The following is a 25,268-nucleotide window of genomic DNA, read 5'->3' on the forward strand; positions in this document are numbered from 1 at the left end:
CTGTAATTATATAACTACCTGAATTAATCCTGATATTAGACTGCCATACCTCAAGTAAAGCAGCACTCCCAATGGCAGAAGGAAGGTCAGTAATATGAGCCAATCGACCTATGCTGCCTGCACAATCAGGTTGAGAAAGCATAGTGGGCGGAGCTGTGGACTCAGAGTGCTGCTGCTCACTGACTGACCAATCACTGGGCTGGGGTGTGTTCCAGATCTGTGTTGCAGTGGAGGCAGAACACCTAGCTGTGCTGTCCAGATCGCAAAACTGGCAGCACAGAAATACAAATCCTTTGGCAGGTAAAACAGTTAACAGTGCTATATTTTAACAATGTATTTAGTTGCTTGCCCAGAGTTCAGCTTTAACTGTTAACATGCTCCAGAAACATGGCAGCTGGAATCTGCAGGGTAGAGGTAAGGCAAATGCCTGCACTTCACATTAGTTTCTAATTAATTAAGGTAAAATGTTTGTGGAACAGTTACATCTGCTTTACTACAATCACAGCATGGAAACAATGTAGGATATTTCCATTATTAGAAGCACAGTAGCTGCATTATGTATAAAGGGAGTCCCCTGGAGCAATATCAACCAAATACAACTTTCTATCTTACCGGGTTCGTGGGATTCAGCTTTAGTTTCATCTCCGTCATCATTTCAAAGTCTTTCAAGGTACTGAAAACATACAATAAAATTAGCAGTGTGCCAAGGTGTATAAACAATGGACATGCTAACAACTAAACTCAAACATCACATAAATAATCCTTTCTTTACTTTTATTCCATGATAAATACATTTTACTTTGAACAAAGTAGCATGGTTGCTTGGTTGTTAGCGCTTGTTGTGCTGTTGGTTTATTGGGTTGTATCCCTAATAAGAGATTATGTATATCTTTCAATTTTCTAATTTGTGCAGTCTCTTTAGGTGCCTTAAGTCCCCGCTATTGTCCAAAACATATAGGTAGGTATTCAACTTTCAGCCTCAAAAGGTAGGTGTGTCTGAATAACTCTCACATTAGATTGTAAATTCCTCTGGCATAGTTCAAACTTTTGCATAAAATATAAAACTGATTAAAAAGTTTTGACCTGTGATCCCATGTGGGAATAGTGCAACCAATGCGGTTTTACAGACTACATTCTTTTTCTCCCACCGCATTGTGTACAGAATTTTTAGCAGATTACGATTAAACCACATACAGATAAGTACCAACTCCAGAGAAGTCTTCACAGAAATTACCTGAGTGGTAAATGCTTTGCATTTTCATTCAGACTACAACTACTTACCGCTGCCGTAATTTGCTGGATAATTTTTCAAGGAATAACATCACAGTCTCTGTCAAGAATATGAGGGGAAAAAAAAAAACGTTAGTGCAACATGTTTGCCTTTGTCACAGTTAACCAACAGTGGTTAAAGGTAAAGTAGACCTAAAGTGAAAAAGTAAGACTGTCTACATGGCAGGAAACAAATAAAAAGTGATGGCAGAAAATGACCAAGTAGTCCATCACTTCTACCTCGATTTTTTTACATTTTGTTTTAAACTTTTTAGTCCGAGTGTAGATCTAGATTTGTCCCAAATATGTTTAAATTCAGTTACTGTTGATTGTTTAACACTTTCAATTGTTTGATTACTGCTTTCATCTCACTACAAGTAGCGAAGATCAAAGATCACAAAACACGCAAAACTCAGGTTTTATTCAATTTCAGCTTAGAAACACCCGCTGGTTAAAGGGCTGGCTCTCAGGAAAAAAGCTGCGATTTCTCTGCCGCTGATGTGAATTTTTTAAATTAAAGGGATTGTAAAGGCAGAAGATTCTATGCATTAAGATAAAAAAAAGCAGCAGCCCCCCTAATACCTGAGCCCGTCTTTATTCAGCGATGCTGTAGGAGGGTCTAAGCTGCCTAGGACTCCCCTCAACATTGGCTGAGACAGCAGTGTGACTGGCCATCACTGCTGTCAATCAAAATCATTCAGCCAATCAGGAAAAAGAGGGGGCGGGCCGCAGGTCCGTGTCTGTAAGCTGTGACTCGGCTCCGGTGCCCCCATAGCAAGCCGCTTGCTGTGGGGGCACCCAAGAGGAGGGAAGGTGCAAGGAGAGCTGAAGAGGGACCCAAAAGGAGGAGGAATCTGGGCTGCTCTGTGCAAAACCAACTGCACAGTGCAGGCTAGTATAACATGTTTGTTATATATTAAAAAGATTTTACAATCAATTTAATATCTCCGCAAGCTTTTACTGCTTGTTCAGAATATCAAAACACTTCAACATGCATAGTCTGGGCAAGGTTTCACTTTAAAGGAAACCTATAACGATAGAAATGCAGAGACTGCAACTGCTGTCCTCTTGTGAAGATGCTTCTTACTTGCTGGCTCTAATGCTGACTTAAAAGCGCGCAAGTAGAACAAGTAAGCAGATGAAGAGATCTGACATTGCATGTCTGTACCAGGTCAAAGCTTACAGAATAATCAACCCAGACAGCAAAATGAGCCTGCGTATTTCTGTTAGGTTATGGTTCTTTAACTTATTTAACCACTTCAGCTCTAGGTCTTTCCTGGCACTTTTTGTTTACATATAAAAATCTGTATTTTTTTGCTAGAAAACGACTTAGAATCCCCACCCCAAACATTATATATTTTTTTTCCTGCAGAGACCCTGGTGAATAAAATGGCGATCCTTGCAATTTTTTATGTCACACGGTATTTGTGTAATCTTGTACTTAAAAATGCTTGAAAATATTTTTACAGGTTACCTGTGTAGAGTTAAAGAGGAGGTCTAGCTCTAAAATTATTACTCTCAGCTAAGCTTCAGATAACGCCCAGTAGGAGGGGCAAAACGCGTAAAGCAGGAATCTAGTGTCACACATCATTTCCGGTTGGTGGTGGAACGCACGCCGAGGCGGCGCTCTTCCACGGACTGACAACAGCATATGATCATTATCTATATGCAAGTGGATTATTTCTGTTTTATAGAATAAACATACGATTTTACACTATGGAGACTTTCTTCTGATTTCATACATACTTGCACCGGAGAGTCAACATTGGGAGAACCTTCTATTTAGGGATTAACCAATCATTAAGAAAATGGCAAAGTGATACCCTCTATGCTGAAATGCAATATATGCATTACTTCCCCATCTGTCTGGCGAGTAGGGACACAGGAGGGGAGCACGGAGTGATCTGCACAAATGAATTCAAAGCACAAGCACATATTATTGTTGATTGCGTATTTACACTTGACATTTATTATTTGCTATCTAGAGCAGCGCTGATACTTCTTACACCATTTACTCATTTAAGGATCACATTGCCTTATATCAGCAGCGGCCTAGTTTTAGGAATCACATACTTTATGTAGTAAGAGCAGCGCTGATACACACTCGCTATACACAGAAACACTGACAGATCTGAGGGAGACCTGCAATCTGCTGATCGCTGGTTCAGAGCTCACAAAAAAAAAATTCCAATTATTATTTGTTTCTTAAAAAGTGAACTTATTCTTTAAGTGCAACTGTATTGAACCAAATCAATCAATCAGATGCCCACAGATTAGGTATGTCAAAGTCTGAATGCTGATTGGTTGCTAAAAAGTAACTAATATTAATATATCCAACTTTGATGTAATAATCACTCCTGGTGTTCATTTCGGGGTTAGCAGTCCACTTTACCTGGAGTTTTAGCTATGGTCCCCAAAAGCGCTCTGTGTGCAAATGTTGGGTATCCAACCAGCTGGGCCAAATCATTCCTACTACTGAGCAATTCCTCCAAACAGGTCAACTGTCTGGCATTTGGGTAAAGGAAAATCTTGTAGGCCGCTTCCCGTACCTAAAAAAAAGAAGAAAAAGTGAACCAACGCTACTAACTTTTCTTAACTTCAGCAACATGTTAAAAAGCAGTGATGCAAAAATAGGTTCACACATAACTAAAGCTAGATATAAATGCTACGTTTTTTCCATTCAGACTGCAAATTGAGGGAAAATAAAAAAATGAATGGGTTCTCCTGTTCGCATAAGTGAGGTGGATGGAGGAATCCTCTAAACTGTGCAATCATATTCTGACAGCCAGGACTCCTCTTCTGTAAGAATACACTGATTAGTGCTGCAACTGATTGAATGTAATTTTTCCAATAGTCCCATTCGTCAATAGTAGATCTACTGATCAACTTCTGTTGAACAGGGAGGGCTACGCACAGATTGGAATTTGGCCAGTCCCTGCTGAACAGGCCATATCTTGATCCATATGTACCCACGAGATGGTGAGAAAGACAAGAGTCCTGTCTGCCTCTAGCATGTTAACAACGGTCAAAACAATGGTAGTAGTCTGCAAACGTGAGTTAGAGACCCACACACTGCTTCTATAAAGTTAAAAACGAACTATTGTTTCAGAACACTTACAGCTCCTCTTGCTGACATGCTTTGCTCCTACTGGGGCTTAATTGTAGAGCTACAGAGGGATAGGAGTCCAATGCTAAACAAAACCAATTGCAACTATATTTGGGACTTTACAAGAAATGTGTTAATGGAAAAGTATACAGTATGTAGGTCAGAGAGAGGTTAAAGAAAGAAAGGTGCTGTAGACAAAGTCCCCCCCTTACCAATTACTTTGAGGTTAATATGGACTGAAATAAGCACAGGACACTGGCATTGTATGTACTGGCAAGGTCCTATCAGACAACAAATGGCTACAAAAGCATTCTCTCTTGTGAACGGATAGGCTGGTGCACAGCTTGAACAATTGGACCGTTTTCCATGATTTACTGCAGCCCTATGGTGGTTGTAGCTAAGATCCTTTGGGCCCTAGTGTATCTATACTCAGTCCTTATTTGTTTTAGGTCTCAATCCACGAGAAAAAATAAATAAATTGTACAATTTCTAAAGTGCAAAATAAAAATGTCATTAAATCCACATAATTAAAAACGATCAACAAACGGTGTATCACATGTTGTTCATACTCTGTCACTATGAAATTTGTTTTCTGCAAGAAAACTTGGTTGATCCTGCCTGTTCTCTGTGTCCCCCTCCTGTTCATATCCCCACTGTAGTTGGGGGATTTTGCAGAGCACTGTTGGCAGCTAATGCACATGCTCAGTTTTCAGTGAGTTTCTATGCTGAGCATTTCCTCCCCATCACATCTGAGCAGCACGTGTGACTATAGAGTCACACATTGGGGTGTATACACAGACCGCTCCCTCCCTCCTCCATGCCCACTAACCAGCTAAACACAGTGGGGGCAGGGCATTACTTGTGAAATAATGGAGGCTTCACCTCCCTGTTGTTCTAAGACACAGGCTGGAGAGGTGTGATGCAGCCTAACTAGCAGATTTCGCCGACCCCAACAATAATAAAGATTTCATTTCAAATATTTGAATGACAATTTAAAATCGTTTAATTATATTGATCATTTATTTTTCTGTGTCCCAAAGGCTATTTTTTTTGACCATGTGACCAGCAGCAGAGGACAAGAAGCTCCTGCGACCACTGTTTCCCTGCAGACAGGCTGGGGAAGGGCTGGGTCATGTAATATCCGTATATAAATTAGGAAAAAGGTACTTACCATTTTTTTTTAAATTAAAATAAATACAGTAGCATCATCCACATACAGAAAGAGAAGGGATCATGACAGTGCGTTTAGTATCACTTTAATACAATTCACGGATATATGGCCAAGTATTTGTGAAAATCTGACTATTATACCTAAATAAGCTATTCCAAAACTGAGGGTATTAATTCCTCTGGTAGGTCTTTTGACAAGATTTGAGCCTGCTCTGTTTAGTAGGCTTCATGTCAGGGATCTGTGTATTAAGTCCCACATACATATTCCCCCTTGTTTTCATAGGGATCTGTGTAAATCATTACAGTTCCTTCACACCAAATTTTTCAAAACTTGTCATTATGGAGTTGGTTTTGTGCACAGGGGCCTGGAACATAAAGGGATTTCCCCAAACTTTTGCTACAAGACCGGAAACACACAATTGTCTTCGCTGGAAACACCTGAAGTCACATTCCTTTGGCCATATAGTAGGCATACACAAGCTTTTGGCCATACAGTCTTTAAAAAATAAAGAGAAAAGCTTAAAGTGTAATTTCGGGATAAAACTAAATCCCATTTTTAAACTGCCCTGACCCCTTCTAACACCTACAGTATCTCACAAAAGGGAGTACACCCCTCACATTTTTGTAAATATTTTATTATATCTTTTCATGTGACAACATTGAAGAAATTACACTTTGCTACAATGTAAAGTAGTCAGTGTACAGCTTGTATAACAGTGTATATCTGTTAGTGTCCCCTCAAAATAACAACACACAGCCATTAATTTCTAAACCGCTGGCAACAAAAGCGAGTACACCCCTAAGCAAAAATGTCCAAATTGGGCCCAATTAACCATTTTCCCTCCCCGGTGTCATGTGACTCATTAGTGTTACAAGGTCTCAGGTGTGAATGGGAAGCAGGTGTGTTAAATTTGGTGTTATCGTTCTCACTTTCTAATACTGGTCACTGGAAGTTCAACATGGCACCTCAAGAACTCTCTGAGGATCTGAAAGAAAGAATTGTTGCTCTACATAAAGATTGCCTAGGCTACAAGAAGATTGCCAAGACCCTGGAACTGAGCTGCAGCACGGTGGCCAAGAACATACAGCGGTTTAACAGGTCAGGTTCCACTCAGAACAGGCCTCGCCATGGTCGACCAAAGAAATTGAGTGCACATGCTCAACGTCCTATCCAGGGGGTTGTCTTTGGGAAATAGACGTATGAGTGCTGCCAGCATTGCTGCAGAGGTTGAAGGGGTGGGGGGTCAGCCTGTCAGTGCTCAGACCATATGCCGCACAGTGCATCAAATTGTTTTGCATGGCTGTCGTCCCAGAAGGAAGCCTTTTCTAAAGATGATGCACAAGAAAGCCCGCAAACAGTTTGATGAAGACAAGCAGACTAAAGACATGGACTACTGGAACCATGTCCTGTGGTTCGATGAGACCAAGATCAACTTATTTGGTTTAAATGGTGTCAAATGTGTGTGGCGGCAACCAGGTGAGGAGTACAAAGACAAGTGTGTCTTGCCTACAGTCAAGCATGGTTGTGGGAGTGTCACGGTCTGGGGCTGCATGAGTGGGGCTGCAGGGGAGTTCATTGAGGGAACCATGAATGCCAACATGTACTGTGACATACTAAAGAAGAGCACGATACCCTGCCTTTGGAGACTGGGCCGCAGAGCAGTATTCCAACATAAAGACCCCAAACACACCTCCAAGAGGACCACTACCTTGCTAAAGAAGCTGAGGGTAAAGGTGATGGACTGGCCAAGCATGTCTCCAGACCTAAACCCTATTGAGCATCTGTGAGGCATCCTCAAACAGAAGGTGGAGGAGCGCAAGGTCTCTAACATCCACCAGCTCCATGATGTCGTCATGGAGGAGTGGAAGGGGGCTCCAGTGGCAACATGTGAAGCTCTGGTGAACTCCATGCCCAAGAGGGTTAAGGCAATGATGGAAAATAATAGTGGTCACACAAAATATTGACACTTTGGGCCCAATTTGGACATTTTAACTTAGGGGTGTACTCACTTTTGTTGCCAGCGATTTAGACATTAATGGCTGTGTGCTAAATTATTTTGAGGAGAGAGCAAATGTACACGGTTATACAAGCTCTACACTCACTACTTTACATTGTAGCAAAGTCATTTCTTCAGTGTTGTCACATGAAAAGATATAAAATATTTACAAAAAATTGAGGGGTGTGCTCACTTTTGTGAGATACTGTATATTAACTACCCTGTAGAAGAAAGATGCAGATACTTACCTATTTTCAGGGAGCTCTGGTTTGGTCACCTTACCTTCCCAGTGTCAGCCATCAAAATCTTTAGGGGAGAGGAGGGAGTGCTCTGACAATGGCTGGAATGCCAGGGCGGTGACGTCACCCATGGGCTTACTGTGGGCCATCCACTGACGGCTCTTCCTTCCTTCTCCTGAAGCTAATGCTAGCTGACGGAGAGGAGCTGATCACGTGACTGGACTGGACTACAGGGTAGGTAATCTAGGATTTAAAAGTGGTGGAATCATGGAATCCAAATTATATGCAATAACAGGAACATCCATAGGTGCTGCTGTGCCAATTTGTATGAGGAAAAAAGTATACATTGATCTTACAACAGAAACAACAGGAAAGTAAACAAATGCTATACTGCGGCCCTGCAAGCACTTTACAATAGCAACCTTAGTGTAACACAGGATGACTCAATGCACAGATTTGCTGTTGATAGCATGCAAAAAATGACAATGAACTCTTCCAAAATAGAAGGACACTATCACAGAGCTCTATGCTCTCCTGGAGTGGCTTCGGCCTCAGAGGGTTTGGGTAATGAGTTAATAAAATATTCTCTAAAACATTCCATAGTTAATAGTCGAAAGAACAACAACAATGAAGGTCTATCCAGCAGCAAGCTTGTTCAATATCTCCCGAGAGAGATGAAGTGAAATTACACCCTTCACTACTCCATCCAAAACTTAACAAAAACTGAATGCAGTTAAGGGGCACCAGTAGACTAAAAAAATAATTGTGCTGCTAAGAACAATAATTAATACCTTGACTGCTATTGCTGTATTCCATTTTCACCCCTCCTTCAGGAGCCTGCCCAAAAAACTCCCAGCATTGCATCGTCCTGCCCAGTTGTTGACATTGCTATGGAGGCACAATTTGTCTCTCCAATCATTGATGTCTATATGTCACTATTACAAGAGTGTGCTCTTTTTCAGATTCCACACCCCACAAAGGCACTCTTTCTCATCCATTTTGAGTAACAGATCCAGAGCTAGCATACGGTAAATGAGTGTCAGAATTCCTATACTTGCATCAGGTCAGGGACTTAGAAACCATTTAAGCCAAAGTTTCAGCATGACAGTCACGAAATTATAATTTGCCAAAGGAGAGTTAAGCAATGGATGACTCCATGATCCTCTCAATATTTTTCATTTATAGAGACCAAAGCATAAAGCATTACCCTAACCCTCAGTTAAGGCTGAAGCATTAGGCCCCTTTCACACTTGTGCGACTTGTCATGCGATTTGGGACTGCAAAATCGCATGACAAGTCGTTCTCCATTATTTCCAATGAGCCCCATTCATATCTGTGTGACTTGAAGTCACACCGACTTCAAAGTAGTTCCTGCACTACTTTTGGCATGATTTTAATGCGTTTTGAGGAAAAGACATTATAAGCCCAGTCAAACTCGCATCAAAATCGCGGCAAAATTCCGGCAAAAAAATGCGTCACAATCGCGGTAAAATCGTGCGACTTTGAAGTCGCACAAGTGTGAAAGGGGCCTTAGAGCTGCGTCTATATTTATGTTGACTTCCAGGCACTAATTTATGGCTTGTGTTACATGAAAGTAAAGAGTGGCTGCCACTTGTGATCTCTTTCTTAAAGAGCATAGAAGTGCCTAAGGTTTAAAAATGTAATTGTAAACTTTTGCAATAAGCATTTACTCTCTGCTTACCAGATCACTGGGAGAATCTGCATACAAGCCACTGATTTGTAGGTACTTTCCATCCCAGGCAAAGTGAGGGCGAATGTGATCAGGTATAGCATTAATCTCAATCCTGTTGGGCAAGTTGGATCCCAGCAGGAAGTCACTGCTCAGGTCTGCAATGACAACATTCAGGTTGACGGCCTTTTGACGCTGCAAAGAAAAAACACTGATATATTAGATTTAGAGCATGACAAACGCAGGAACAGGGACCTAGCAACAGATATATGTACAGATTTTTTTTAATGCCAAGTAACGTGAATGTGTAACATGTCCAATGCTTTAAATCGGAAGGTGCGTGCGTGCTATATTACAATTGCCAAATGATTTGTAATTCTGTTCAGCCAATTTTGTGATCTGCACACCTCTGCCATACTGCATAGTCAGAAAGATGACTATTCTGGATGAGCTTAAAAAATTCCTGATTCACCTTTCAGCCTGCTCAAATAACAGTTATTTAGCATCACCAGTTAGCTGGAAACTTCTGTCACATTATCTACTCCCGGCATTGACCCCCGGTTGCCCCCCTACACCCCAGCATCCTACACTCCTCAGTCCTTGTTAATTTGTCCCCTCACCGCTCGAACAGAGCACTGGTTCCAGGTGTGTGGGAGCATACCCTTGCCAATGTGATGGAGCTTGTTCCTGAATGGACAATGCCTATGATCTCTTATGAGATGAAAGAGGAAACCAGTGGAGTCATCTCCCTGTGTATGCAATACGACAGATGTGTGTGATTCACAAGACTGACCAGGCAGAATTGTAAATCCTTTTCGCAGGGTAAAACGTTCACATCTATGTTTTTTAAGGATGTATTTATTCATTTACCTTAATACTTTATTAAACCCAGAAACAAAAAATTATTATACTGCTGCTTACCAATCCTTATATGTAGTAGCTGCATTTGTTTCTTTTGTGGTCTTTTATCCCCTTTATTTTCACCTGATAAGGCCAGTTCCCACCTGAAGTGCATCTAAATCTGTATGTACACCGAATACCACCCTTTCCCCAAACTGACAAAGCTATTGTCTAAGGGTGTCTCTGTTGCTCCTCCATCAAGAATTGAGACACCATAAAACAGGAAGTGTGTTACTGGTCAGATAACCAGGTAAAAGAAAAGGAAAAAAGCTAAAAAACTGAAAATGAATAAACCACATTTAAGGAATACTAAGCTGCAATATATTACTTTTTTTTTTTTAGTCAGTTAAATGAAAATTACCCTTTGAGGTACCAATACATAGATCAACTGCTTTACTTTAAAAAGTAGCACAGAATCTAAAAAGTTGAACACAAAGGTTGGGTTATTTGTTATATGGGAAACCTCCTAAGCTATTTTTGGTAATTTTGTAGTGTACAACAATGGTTTTTAGTAATGCAGAAAGCACTGTTTACCTTCTCCCGATCCAAATGGATTCCACTGATCTCAAAATCAAATAAAAACAATTCAGCTACTCGTCTTAAAAAAAAAAGAAAAGAAAAAGAAAAACACAAGTTACTATGGTACAGAATTTTCACCTTCTTCACATTAGCAGAAAGATACTTTACAAAATCCATCACTGTACTATATATACAGATGCATCTCCTAAAATTAGAATATCCTCAAAGAGTTAATATAATTTAAGCATTTATTTTTTTTAATTTTGATGATTAATTGCTTACAGCTAGGGAAAACCCAAAATTCAGTATCTCATAAAATTAGAATATTACATAAGACCAAAAAAAAAATTGATTTTTAATACAGAAATGTTGGCTCACTGAAAAATATGTACATGTACAGTATAGTATGCACTCAATACTTGGTCAGGGCTCCTTTTGCATGAATTACTGCACCAATGCGACGTGGCATTGAGGCAATCAGCCTCTGGCACTGCTGAGGTGTTATGGAAGCCCAGGTTTCTTTGATAGCGGCCTTCAGCTCATCTGCATTGTTAGGTCTGGTGTCTCTCATCTTCCTCTTGACAATACCCCACCGATTCTCTATATAGTTTAGGTCAGATGAAAAAATGAAAGTAAAGTGCGCTACCGAAAACCTACATATATATCATCAATTAGAATCAATGAATGTGTGTGTGAACAACATTTACCGAATGGTAGTGTAAAAAATAGTGAATAAAAGACAAAAATAAAATATTTGACAGTTGCAAAGTATAATGATTCTATGAAAAAAGAAATCCTGAACCTGCATTTATGTCATCAACTATAATCAGTGATAATGTGAAAAAATTGATTGAAAATTAATGGATTAAAAAAACCAAACCAAAAATAAAATATTTAGCAGGTGCATAATATGATTTAAAACCGTGTGCAAATATTCCTATAAGCGGGTTAAAACAGTGATGGGTTCACAGAAAAAGTGTTCTAAATAAGTCCCATTTCCAATCCTACTCAATGACATATGTAGGAGGCTGACATATAAATCATCCGAGTGCTTTGGATATCTCTGAAAAAGGTAATGGCCGCTTACCAGCAAGCTGCAGGCAAGCAGCTTAAATCACCCGACTTCACAATTCAGGAATGCGATCACTGTTTTAACCGCTTATAGGAATATGTGCACATGGTTTAAAATCATATTATGCACCTGCTAAATATTTTATGTTTGATTTGGATTTTTTAATCCAATAATTTTCAATCAATTTTTTCACTTTATCACTTGGTAATTGCTTCATATCCACTATAGTTGATGACATATATGCAGGTTCATGATTTCTTTTTTCATAGAATTATGCTTTGCACCTGTCAAATATTTTATTTTTGTCTTTTATTCACTATTTTTTTTACACCACCATTCGGTAAGTGTTGTTCACACACCCATTCATTGATTCTAACCGATGATATATATGTAGGTTTTGGATAGCGCACTTTACTTTCATTTTTTCACTTTTAATTATTTATTCCATTATTCAGGAATTATAAGTGCAGCAAATCCCCATTTTATGATCAGCACATCTTTGCCCGTTTTACTTATTTAGGTCAGATGAGTTTAATGGCCAATCAAGCACAGCGATACCATGATCATTAAAAGCAGGTATTGGTACTTCTGGCAGTGTGGGCAGGTGCCAAGTTCTGCTGGAAAATGAAATCAGCATCTCCATAAAGCTGGTCAGCAGAGGGAAGCATAAAGTGCTCTAAAATTTCATGGTAGAGAGGGCTGTGTCGATTCAAATCATCACTAACTGAAAAATGTTACATTTTATTTGGAAATCAAGGTCCCAGATTCTGGAGGAAGAGTGGAGAGGCACAGAATCGAAGTTGCTTGAGGTCCAGTGTGAAGTTTCCACAGTCAGTGATGATTTGGGGAGCCATGTTATCTGCTGGTGTTGGTCCACTGTTTTATCAAGTCCAAAGTCAGCGCAGGCAGATCGTCTCTACGCCACGCCTGCATTAATCCAGTATTAATGCAAAAGGAGCCCCGACCGAGTGCATACTATACCATACATAGACATGCTTTTCAGTAAGCCAACATTTCTGTAATAAAAATCTTTTTTTTTTTCTTTTTTTTATTGGTATTATGTAATATTCTAATTTTCTGGAGATACCGAATTTTGGGTTTTCACTAACTGTAAGCCATAATCATCAAAATTTAATAATAAATATATATATATATATATATATACACACACACACACACACATATATATATATATATATATATATACATACACACACATATATATATATATATATATATATATATATATATATATATACACACACAGTGCTTTGCGAAAGTATTCGGCCCCCTTAAATTTTGCGACCTTTTGCCACATTTCAGGCTTCAAACAAAGATATAAAACTGTAATTTTTTGTGAAGAATCAAAAACAAGTGGGACACAATCATGAAGTGGAACTAAATTTATTGGATATTTCAAACTTTAACAAATAAAATACTGAAAAATTGGGCGTGCAAAATTATTCAGCCCCCTTAAGTTAATACTTTGTAGCGCCACCTTTTGCTGCGATTACAGCTGTAAGTCGCTTGGGGTATGTCTCTATCAGTTTTGCACATCGAGAGACTGAAATTTTTGCCCATTCCTCCTTGCAAAACAGCTCGAGCTCAGTGAGGTTGGATGGAGAGCGTTTGTGAACAGCAGTTTTCAGTTCTTTCCACAGATTCTCGAATGGATTCAGGTCTGGACTTTGACTTGGCCATTCTAACACCTGGATATGTTTATTTGTGAACCATTTCATTGTAGATTTTGCTTTATGTTTTGGATCATTGTCTTGTTGGAAGACAACTCTCCGTCCCAGTCTCAGGTCTTTTGCAGACTCCATCAGGTTTTCTTCCAGAATGGTCCTGTATTTGGCTCCATCCATCTTCCCATCAATTGCAACCATCTTCCCTGTCCCTGATGAAGAAAAGCAGGCCCAAACCATGATGCTGCCACCACCATGTTTGACAGTGGGGATGGTGTGTTCAGGGTGATGAGCTGTGTTGCTTTCACGCCAAACAACGTTTTGCATTGTTGCTAAAAAGTTCGATTTTGGTTTCATCTGACCAGAGCACCTTCTTCCACATGTTTGGTGTGTCTCCCAGGTGGCTTGTGGCAAACTTTAAACAACATTTTTATCAATATCTTTAAGAAATGGCTTTCTTCTTGCCACTCCTCCATAAAGGCCAGATTTGTGCAGTATACGACTGATTGTTGTCCTATGGACAGAGTCTCCCACCTCAGCTGTAGATCTCTGCAGTTCATCCAGAGTGATCATGGGCCTCTTGGCTGCATCTCTGATCAGTCTTCTCCTTATATGAGATGAAAGTTTAGAGAGACGGCCAGGTCTTCGTAGATTTGCAGTGGTCTGATACTCCTTCCATTTCAATATTATCGCTTGCACAGTGCTCCTTGGGATGTTTAAAGCTTGGGAAATCTTTTTGTATCCAAATCCGGCTTTAAACTTCTCCACAACAGTATCTCGGACCTGCCTGGTGTGTTCCTTGTTCTTCGTGATGCTCTCTGCGCTTTAAACGGACCTCTGAGACTATCACAGTGCAGGTGCATTTATACGGAGACTTGATTACACACAGGTGGATTCTATTTATCATCATTAGTCATTTAGGTCAACATTGGATCATTCAGAGATCCTCACTGAACTTCTGGAGAGAGTTTGCTGCACTTAAAGTAAAGGGGTTGAATAATTTTGCACGCCCAGTTTTTTTATTTGTTAACAAAGTTTGATATATCCAATACATTTTGTTCCACTTCATGATTGTGTCCCACTTGTTGATTCTTCACAAAAAATTACAGGTTTTATATCTTTATGTTTAAAGCCTGAAATGTGGCAAAAGGTCGCAAAGTTCAAGGGGGTTGAATACTTTCGCAAGGCAGTGTGTGTATATATATATATATATATATATATATATATATATATATACACACACATATACATATACATACACACACACATATACATATACATACACACACACACAACACACACATAACACACACACACAGTATCCCACGAAAGTGAGTACACCCCTCACATTTTTGTGAATATTTTATTCTACCTTTTCATGTGATAACACTGAAGAAATTACACTTTGCTACAATGTAGAGTAGTGAGTGTTCAGCTTGTATAACAGTGTAAATTTGCCATCCCCTCAAAATAACTCAACACACAGCCATTATTGTCTAAGCTGCTGGACATCAAAGTGAGTACACCCCTAAGTGAAAATGTCCAAATTGGGCCCAAAGTGTCTATTTTGTGTGGCCACCATTATTTTCCAGGACTGCCTTAACCCTCTTGGGTATTAAGTCCACCAGTGCTTCACAGGTTGCCACTGGAGTCCTCGTCCATTCCTCCATGACGACATAATGGAGCTAGTGGATGTTAGAGTGTTAGAGACCTTGGGCTCCTCCACCTTCCTCTGGAGGATGCCCCATAGGGTTTAGGTCTGGAGACATGCTTGGCGGATGCCCCAATAGGGTTGAGGTCTGGAGACATGCTTGGCCAGTCCATCACCTTTACCCTCAGCTTCTTTAGCAAGGCAGTGGCTGTCTTGGAGGTGTGTGTGGGGTCATGCTGAACGATGTTACAGGCAGCAAAGTGTTCTCCGCGGCTTCTCCAGACCCTTTCACTTGTGCTCAGGGTGAACCTGCTCTCATCTGTGAAAAGCACAGGGACCAGTGATGGACCTGCCAATTCTGGTGTTCATTTGCAAATGCCAATCGAGCTCCATGGTGCCGGAAGTGAGCACAGGGCCCATTAGAGGACGTCAGGCCCTAAGGCCACCCTCAAGAAGTCGGTTTCTGATTATTTGGTCGGAAGTCATTTTGTAGGTCTCTGGCAGTGCTCATCCTGTTCCTCCTTCCACAGAGGAGCAGATACCGGTCCTGCTAATGGATTAAGGACCTTCTATGACCCTGTACAGCTCTCCTAGAGTAACTGCCTGTCTCCTGGAATCTCCTCCATGCTCTTGGGACTGTGCTGGGAGAAACAGCAAACCTTCTGGCAAGTACTGATGTGACATCCTGGAGGAGTTAGAATGCCTGTGCAACCTTTATAGGGTCCAAGCATCGCCTCTTGCTACCAGTAGTGACAATGACCCTTGCCAAATGCAAAACTAGTGAAAAAACTGTCAGAAAAGAAGAGTAGGTAAAATAAAAAAAAAAGAAGGCCTCCACCTGTAAAACCATTCCTGTTGTGGAGGTTGTCTCATTTTTGCCCATCTAGTGCACCTGTTAATTTCACTAACACCAAAGCAGCTGAAACTAACAACCCCCTCTGCTACTTAACTGACCAGAACAATATCCTGGTACTTTTTTATACTCTAATTAAAATGTGTTCCTTTATTTTCTTGAGCAGTATATATACATATTCCAAATGTATACACACACACACACACACACATATATACACACACATATATACACACACACACACACACACACACACACACTAGCAGTGCTTCCATTGCTCTGCTCGGCTTCAGCTCTCATAACCATTCTCCCCTCTCTCACAGACTTTGCTGGGAGCAGAAGGAGCCATTGGCTGTCAGTCAAATCACGTAAGGAGGGAGCGGGGCCGAACTGTGCTGTGCGTGTCTATGGACGAACACAGACCAGCTCGGGAGCAAGCCTGCATGTCTGCCTTGTTAGAAGTGGCTTGCTGGGGGGAAGACACAGAAGAGGAGTGAGAGGTGGACAGCGCCAGCAGGGGAACCATTAGGGGCTCTAGGGCACTCTGTGCAAAAGTAAAACAATTGCACAGAGCAGTGAAGTATACCAGGTTTGTTATTTTAAGTTTAAAAAAAGAAAAAAAAACCTTTACAACCACTCGAAAGGGTGATATAAAACATACACAAGCTACCTGGTCTCAGGATCAAGGGAATCCATCAGAGCTTTGTTTTCTAGAAGTTCTCTCAAACTTTGACATAACTCCACATTGGTGTTCAACCTTCAACAAAATAAAAGCAACATCTGAAATAAATAAATATTTTCTTCACCATTTAAAGGGGGGCTAAACTCATTGATTTAACGGTTTCCCAAAATCAGCCTTAATTTTTTTGGAATTGGGGTTGTGTATGTGTGACTGCGGGTTGGGAGGAGTGTCCAAGTCGCAGATGATTGGCCCGTATGGGCGATAGCTTTCTAGTGGTCTTGCAAATGTGGGTTCAGACCTGAGTCTGAAAACAAACAAGTTTATCACTGGTAAGCACGGTCACTACAGTGATCGCTGCTAGCTTCCAGGTCCCATGCCAAGCAGCTGCCCTAATGCATATTAAACACAGAAGGTTGCTTGGCACAGACTCTAGAGAACACTGCTTTTTCTCAACCAATGTTCTCTGATTGGACAAGATAGAAAGGAGGGGCAGTGACATCATGATTTATACCTTGTCCAATCAAACAGCATTTTGCATTCAACGAGAAAATGCAAAAAGTGTTCTCTGAATAGAGCCCATGCCAAGTGAGTGGCCTCCTGCGTTCACTAAGCAGCTGGGCAGCCACTCAGCACAGAACCCGGAAGATAACGGTGATCACTGTATTAGCGGTGCCTACTAGAGTGATTTCCTCAAGGATTGGCCAGGTATGGCACATATAAACTTGCATTGGTCCAAACTAGACCAGTGCATCTATAAAAATAAAATGGTCCATACCTAAACTTTTATAAATATGCTTGACATAGACAACGGTGTGCACTATGCACTAATAAAATGGACAACACTGGCCCCTTACAGCAATGATGTGCTTTGATTTTGTAAGCCTCTCCCATCATGTCTGAGAGGAGTAAAACATAGGATTTTTCCTTCAACTTACCTGTAAAATCCTTTTCTTGGAGTACATCACGGGACACAGAGCCGGTAATAATGACTATCTGGGTTATACGCTACCTTTAGCTGATTGGACACTGGCAACCAATAGAAAGGAAGTTCCTCCCATATAACCCCTCCCATACAGGAACAACCTCAGTTTTTGAAGCAAGCAATGAAGATCCAAGAAAAGAGGGGAGGGACCTCTGTGTCCCATGATGTACTCTAAGAAAACAATTTAACAGGTAGGTTGAAGGAAAAATCCTATTTTCTTTATTGTAGATCACGGGACACAGAGTTGGTAATAATGACTGACTATCTTGGATGTCCTAAACTAATGCCCATGAGGGGAGGGGACACAGTAACCCCAAAATTTCCCCTGGGCAAAGAAAGAGCTCATACTACTGCCCAAAGTACGCTACTTCCAAATGAAGCCCCTTCTCGGGCTCTTACATCCACTTGGTAAAACTTTGTGAATGTATGAACTGAAGACCAGGTAACAGCTTTGCAAATCTAAGCCATAGACACCTGATGATGCACTGCCCATGAAGCACCTACCCTCCTGGTAGAGTGAGCTTTTAACCTAAAGGGTGGAACTTTACCCTTTAAGTCTTATGCCTGAGCAATGACCTGACTAATCCACTTAGAAATAGTGGAACTGGTTGCTGCTTGGCCTTTCTTAGGCCCTTCTGGCAGGATAAAGAAAGCATCAGTACTACGAATTAATGCGAACATTTTTAAATAGACTGACCGCTCGTACTACATCAAGAGAATGCAACAATTTCTCCTCCGTAGTCTGAGGAGTCGGAAAAAAGGAAGGTAGAACAATATCTTGGTTTAGATGAAAACCGGAAACTACCTTAGCCAAAAAGGCCGGATTAGGACGTAGGAACAACCCTGTCCTGATGAAGGATCAAAAAATGGCTCTTTGCAGGAAAGAGCCGCCAATTCTGACACCCTTCGGGCCGAGGTTATGGCAACCAAAAAGACCAATTTCCTTATCAAGAGAACCAAGGGATTATGCCTGATAGGTTGGTTTTGTACCACAGAGAGCATAATATTTAAGTCCCAAGGACATAGGGGTAACTTGACAGGTGGAAATGTGCAAATCACAGCTTGCAAAAAAGCCCACACCAAGGAGTGCATTGCTAATGGTTTCTGAAAGAAAATAGACAAGGCGGAGATCTGCCCCTTATTGTTTCCTAATGCTAGTTTCAAGTTCATTCTTATTTGAAGAAAAGAAAGAATTCTTCCAATGATATACTTACGAGGATGCCACCTCAAATTCCCACCAAGAAATGTAGGATCTCCAGACCCTTTAATAGATTCTCCTAGAGAAAGGCTTTCTGGCATTTATCAATGTAGCCAGAGCTGGACCAGTGACCCCACGATCTCTTAAGATTCTGGTCTCAATAGCCAAACCGTCAAATTCAGTGACCGTAAAGTAGGGTGGAATATGGGACCTTGGGAGAGCAGGTCTGGACGACATGGAAGCAACCATGCCTTCTCCACTGCTAATTTTACGATTTCCATGAACCAAAGTCTCCTGGGCCAAGCCAGAGCCACTAGGATCACCGGCTTCCCCTTCACCCAACAGATGTGGCAAAAGTTGGACCGGAGGGAACACGTAGATCAGTTTGAACCAAAACCAATGAATCACTAAGGCAACCGCCCTGATCGCGATCAGATCCCTGGTACTGGAAACAAACCTGTCTAGCTTGTTGTTGAACCTGGATGCCAATAAATCTACGTTGGGGGTACCCCCAACATTGGCAGATCAGTTGAAAGACCTCCGGATGCAGGGACCACTCCCCTGGAAACAACTGCTGGTGACATAGAAAGTCTGCCTGCCAGTTGTCCACCCCCGGGATGAAAACTGCTGACAGACATGGAACATGACTATCTTCTGCCCAAGACAGGATGTGGTTCACCTCCTTCTGCACCAATTGGCTTCTGGTTCCCCACTGATGATTGATATAAGCCACCAGAGTCACGTTGTCGGACTGAATTCTGACAGGACACCCCCGCAGTCTGGTCATCCAAGAAACCAGCGCCATCCAAGAAACCAGCACCAAACGGGCTACACTGACCTCCAAGATGTTGATGGGAAAAACCTTTTCTACAGAGACCACCTTCCCTGGATAGAGATTTCCTCCAGGACCGCTCCCCAGCCCACAAGGCTGGTGTCTGTGGTTACTACTTTCCAGGTCAAGGGCAGAAAAGATTTCCCCTTGCTTAGGTTGCTGAGGTCAGATCCTGTCTTTCCCTGCTTCCAATGAGGACACCATCTTGCCTAGCAGCTTCATGCACAGCCGTATAGAGGGAAACTTTTTCCTCTCTTAACAACCGCTCCAGACCCTTCAAGGCCAGAACCTTTTTTGACGGCAGGAAAATCCTTGCCTGAGCAGTATCGAGAATCAGACCCAAACATTCCAGAATTTGAACAGGCCTTAAGGATGAATTTTCTAAGTTTACAACCCAACCCAGATTTTGTAAGAACTGGAGGGTCTGAGAAACATTCCATCTTAGACCTGGTCCTGACCGATTCTGGATCAGCAGGTCATCTAGGTAACCCATTACTGAGAAGCCCTGAGACCCTAGAAGAGCCAAATTCTGGGCCAACACCCGGGGAGCTGTGGCCAGACCAAATGGCAGAGCCATAATCTGAAAATGGGACAGTCCTACTACAAAACGCAAAAACCTCTGATGGAGCCTGAAAATTGGTACATGGGAGGTATGCATCGTTGATATCTATGAAAGCCAGAAAATCTCCTCTTCCTAGAGAGACTACCACAGAGCAGATTGATTCAATGCGAAAAGACGGAATGGTCAGATACTGGTTCAGAGCTTTGAGATCTAGAATGGGTCTTACCTCGCCATTTGGTTTTGGCACTGTAAAAAGATTTGAGTAAAAACCTGTGAACCTTTCGCTGGTTGAAACCTCCACAATAACGCCCTGCACCCACAAATGTTCCAGGGCCTGGAACAAGGACTTCTTTTTACTGGGCAAACAGACATTTGAACCCAGTAACCGAGAAGGAGGAAACTATCTGAACTCTGTCAAGTAGCCCTGTACCACTGTGGACAAGACCCTCCTGTCCTTCACCACTCCTTCCCAAGTTTCTGAGAACTGTAGGTGCTTTCCCCCCTCCCGAACGAGTGGGGGCGCTGCTTTCATAAGGCAGATTTGAAACCTGATTTAACAGGTCTTTGGACCCAGGATTTTTTCGGATCTTAATTTTGAGGTCTTCTAAACCCTGACGGCTGAGACCGTCGGAACGGCTTAGAAGCTGACGTGTTAGGAGGTACCATAAAAACTTGGAGCTTTATAAAAATGTATGTTAAATCCTTCTTTTAACAGGCAACAATGTTTCCCATGGAAAGGAAAAGCTGTCAGTAGTGCTTTACAAGGTAATTCTACCAAACAATTCTTAAGCTATTGTACTCTACGCATATGAATAGAGAGAAGAGCAACTCCGGAAATTTGTTGGATAGAATCCTTTAGGGCATCTACCGCAAACCAGAAGACGCGAGGAAACTCCGCCAAATCTTCAGAAGACTGCCCTTGAATAGGCAGACATCTAATCACCCTTTTAAAGCAATCATTTAAGGATTGGCAAACTCCTATAGCGGCTATAGCTGGTTGAACAGCAGAGCCAGTGACGGCAAAGGAAGCTTTAAGTAAGGATTCCAACTTTTTATCTGCTGGATCCTTAAAAACCTAGCATTATCACCCGGACAGGTCAAATTCTTGTTCACAGAAGAAATAGCAGCGTCTACCGAAGGCATTCACCACTTCCTCTTGAATTTTTCCTCCATAGGATAAAGCAATGAAAATCTCTTTGGAGGCATGAACAACCTATCAGGATGATCCCAATCCACATACAGCAGCTGTTCCAGCAGGGGGTGTAAAAGAAAAGCCTAGGAATTCTGCTGAGGTCGCAAAGAACCCAAAGAAGAAAATGAGGCTCCTGGCATTTCCAGAGGAGGTAATTTAAACCCTGTCCGAACCATTTTGGTGAGGGACTGAATAAGTAGCTTCAGAGAGATTCCCCAGAATCTGGCCATCTTCAGCCTGCTCGTCTTCCAAATCATTAACAGCTACCTCTTCAACGTCTTCTGCCCAATCTGGCTCTAAACCAGAAGCCCCTGCAAGACCTTGAGAGCCTGGGAGCTCTGCAGCATCCCTGCTGGGCCCAGGTACAGTAGAGGGGGGGTCTATCCCATTTTCTCCCACCCTGTGAAACAGAAGCAATCATTCCGGCTATTTTACCTTCAAGGCTAGCCAATGCAGGTGCCAGGTCAGCCTTAGTAACATAGGTAGACACTGAGGCATTGGAGGTAGCAACAATACCTGATAAGCGTAATGGCTTAGACTGACCAGTTGCCTCAGGCCTCTCAGAGGAAGATAGCACAGCGGGAGCCAAACTAGGACTATTTTTTATCCTGATGCAGGAACACTTGTCCCTTTCCCTGCTGCAACCCCCCCCCCCCCCCCGCCCACACTTCTTTTTTGTAAAACATTGCTTTACATAAAGTAAGACCCAGAGTAAGGTAACAACCTGCTGCACAAAAGGTTGACAAAAACTCTGACCTAGCACTGTACAGCTATCACAGAACTACCCTGCTCCTACTGTGTAGTTGTGTGCAAGCCTCCAAATTCACGTGCCCAAACAGAAACTGCAACCTGCTCTGTGTCCTATAGGTCCCGGTCAGCAGCTCAGCTTAGCAGAGAAACAGTCACATCCAGCCAGCAGCACCGCTTAGAAGAGTTACAGGCGATCCCCGTGCACGACCGTGACGTCATTTGTTGCCGCCCATAGGGATATATGGAGAAACAGAGCCAAGCTGACAGGAGAGTCCAGACACAGAAGATACACAGGCAAAATACATTTCTGCCGAACAGACATCTAGTGGTCAAAACACGGTACTACATCCCAGGAGAGAAAATGTGCAATTCTTTCCCTGCAAACTCTTTTTTTTTTTTTTAAAAAGGAGGGGAAAAAAAAGCAACAGACTTACCAGTCCCGCCGCAGGGTCCTATACAGGACCCAAACTTTACCCATCACGGCGGGCTTTGTCAATCAGACTTTCAAGGACCGGGTCTCCCTTTTTCATGGGGTCCACACCCTTGGACTCGTAGAGCACCCTGCTGGCAAACTCCTTGGGATAATAAATAACAGGGTTCCAATTATCAGGGTCCAGCGCCCAGATGGGTCACATTACAGACAAAACCTCTGTCTTCTTAGCCAAGTCTCTGGTACTATCCACTTAGCGCTTAGCCATCCGAATGGATCCAATCAAAAAGCCCCCTTACAGGGACATCATTTAAGATTGAAGAGCTTTAACAGCCATGACCACCACCTTCAGGACACTGGTAAAAAAAAAACTGAGGTTCTTCCTGTATGGGAGGGGTTATATGGGAGGAACGTCCTATTGGTTGCCAGTGTCCAATCACCTAAAGGTAGCGTGTAACCCAGATAATCATTATTACCGGCTTTGTGTCCCGTGATGTACGATAAAGAAATAGTGCTTCTTCAGGACTGTGCGATGGACAACAGAGTGTAATCTCTGCTGGGGCATGGAATTGTTACAGATGACTTGATTACAAAAGATTTCACAAGCTAGCTTTAGGCGGAGCAATGCAAGTAGCAAATACACTGTAGGTGTAAGAAATAACAAGTGCAAGTTACAGTATCACTGTTCATCAATATACAGATTGATCCAAGAAAAGTTTTTATTTAAGCTTTGGATCTTCTGTGAATTGCTGATCATCACTGGATTACTTGACGGGAAGTAACAGGTATGTAGCCAAATATGGAAATTAACAACTTTAGTTTGGATATTTGAGGTTATAAAAAATCAAAAAACATTAAAATTGTGCAAATATATAGGGGACTGTTAATGGAAACCTCTGCAGAGAACTTGGGTCTTCTAATTTTGAACTGGCTGCTTCCATCTTTAATACCTTGTGTCAACTGCAAGCAGCTTGGGGATTAAAAGGTCAGAACATTGGATTTGCATACTTGTTCCAGGTTATTACCTTCTCCATATTTCCGCAGTACAAATTCCCTTCAGCATTGTTTTTTTCTTATAATCTTTAGTCAAAAGTGTGTTTCACAATCGTTTGAAAATAAAAGTCAGAATATATAAATTATATATTATAATATATAAATTATGTTACATTTTATGACAGTCCATATCCAGTGAATGATAGAGACAAAATAACAAGATAGATAGTAGAAATACAGAGATGAAACAAATCTCCCTACATAAGTTTTACTTGTATATGTGCTGTCTTCAGCTTTCCAAACGGTTTAGAAAGTGCACGTCCTGTTAGAATTTTCACTTCCTGATTCACCTGCGGGAGGAAAGTTTGGCCATACACTGTGAGACAGCTGACTGGAGGAAAGGCACACACCCCCCTCTCCACACAGGCAGAAACAGGAAGAGCTGGAGGAAGCAGTATACTGACAGAAGCACTTAAGCAGAGTTTGGGTCGGTTCCATCACAGCACCCACCCCGAAAAACACAAATTCATACTTGTAAGAAGTTATCATGCTGCTAACAGAAGAATGGAGCAGGAGAAAGCCACAGAACTTAGAGCTTTAAAGAGAGATAAGAAAACGCTACAGATAGGTACCTGCGCTGCTTAAACCGAAACCATAAACATCAGTTATGCTAATAAATAAATATCATCATAAAGTGCTCGTGCAAATAAATAACTGTGCAACTGTGCATATAAATGTAGTGTTACACTAAATATAAATAACAGCATAAGTATTATAAAATTAAACTCATATGTGTAACATATCATATATCAAAAATAATTATAAATATAGAGTTCATAACAGTTAATATCTTCCAAACTGAATAAAGTGCAAGTCTCTTGTGCTCCTATAAGTGCTCCGTGCTCAAAATATATGAATAAAGTGCCGGTGCTCAGTCCTAGTGAGTTGGTGCTCCCCTCTCGGTCCCACACTCACCAGAAGCTGAGAGAAATATCGCCTTAAAACTGGTTATATAAGGTGACCGCCTCTATGGATCGCCAATGGATATAAGCTGTAGATCTCCTGTGCCTCTATATCCAGGTAATTATCCAGGTAATGCTCCCCAGTATCATAAAAAGAAAAGGGCCATCATCGTGCAGTATATTCTAAAAGTTTATTATCCACGCAATAAAAAGATACACTTACAATACATGAAGAGTCAATCCGCCTTTAGCAAACCCACGGGACGCCAAACGAATGGCCGTGCGTTCCACCCGTGTAACCGGAAGCCGGAAGAGGTTGCAGCCGGAAATTACGTACTACGTGTTCGGACGGCTTGACGCGTTTCGCTCCACCAATCAGAGCGTTCTCAAAGGCTTTTATTTGCACGAGCACTTTATGATGATATTTATTTATTAGCATAACTGATGTTTTGGTTTCGGTTTAAGCAGCGCAGGTACTTAGTTTTTCAGTATTGTTTGAAAGGTATCACCTTTTCTACCAGCAGCAGCTTATGT

The 25,268-nt window shown here is 41.6% G+C and overlaps 1 protein-coding gene across 1 annotated transcript in view; it reads right to left on the reverse strand.

Moving 5' to 3' along the window:
• The window catches only part of MIPEP (mitochondrial intermediate peptidase), a gene marked incomplete at its 5' end in the record, with an annotated part of 213,250 nt that overhangs the window by 161,226 nt on the left and 26,756 nt on the right, over positions 1 to 25,268 (reverse strand). Inside the window, 6 exons of the mRNA XM_082246681.1 lie at positions 613 to 673; positions 1,282 to 1,330; positions 3,662 to 3,818; positions 9,484 to 9,666; positions 10,906 to 10,969; positions 16,822 to 16,908. Of these exons, the coding sequence (XP_082102807.1) occupies positions 613 to 673; positions 1,282 to 1,330; positions 3,662 to 3,818; positions 9,484 to 9,666; positions 10,906 to 10,969; positions 16,822 to 16,908 (601 nt within the window). The remainder of the gene's footprint in view (positions 1 to 612; positions 674 to 1,281; positions 1,331 to 3,661; positions 3,819 to 9,483; positions 9,667 to 10,905; positions 10,970 to 16,821; positions 16,909 to 25,268) is intronic.

The sequence above is a fragment of the Pelophylax lessonae genome, assembly GCF_965119305.1.
Source record: "Pelophylax lessonae genome assembly, chromosome: 2".
Classification (NCBI taxonomy): domain Eukaryota; kingdom Metazoa; phylum Chordata; class Amphibia; order Anura; family Ranidae; genus Pelophylax; species Pelophylax lessonae.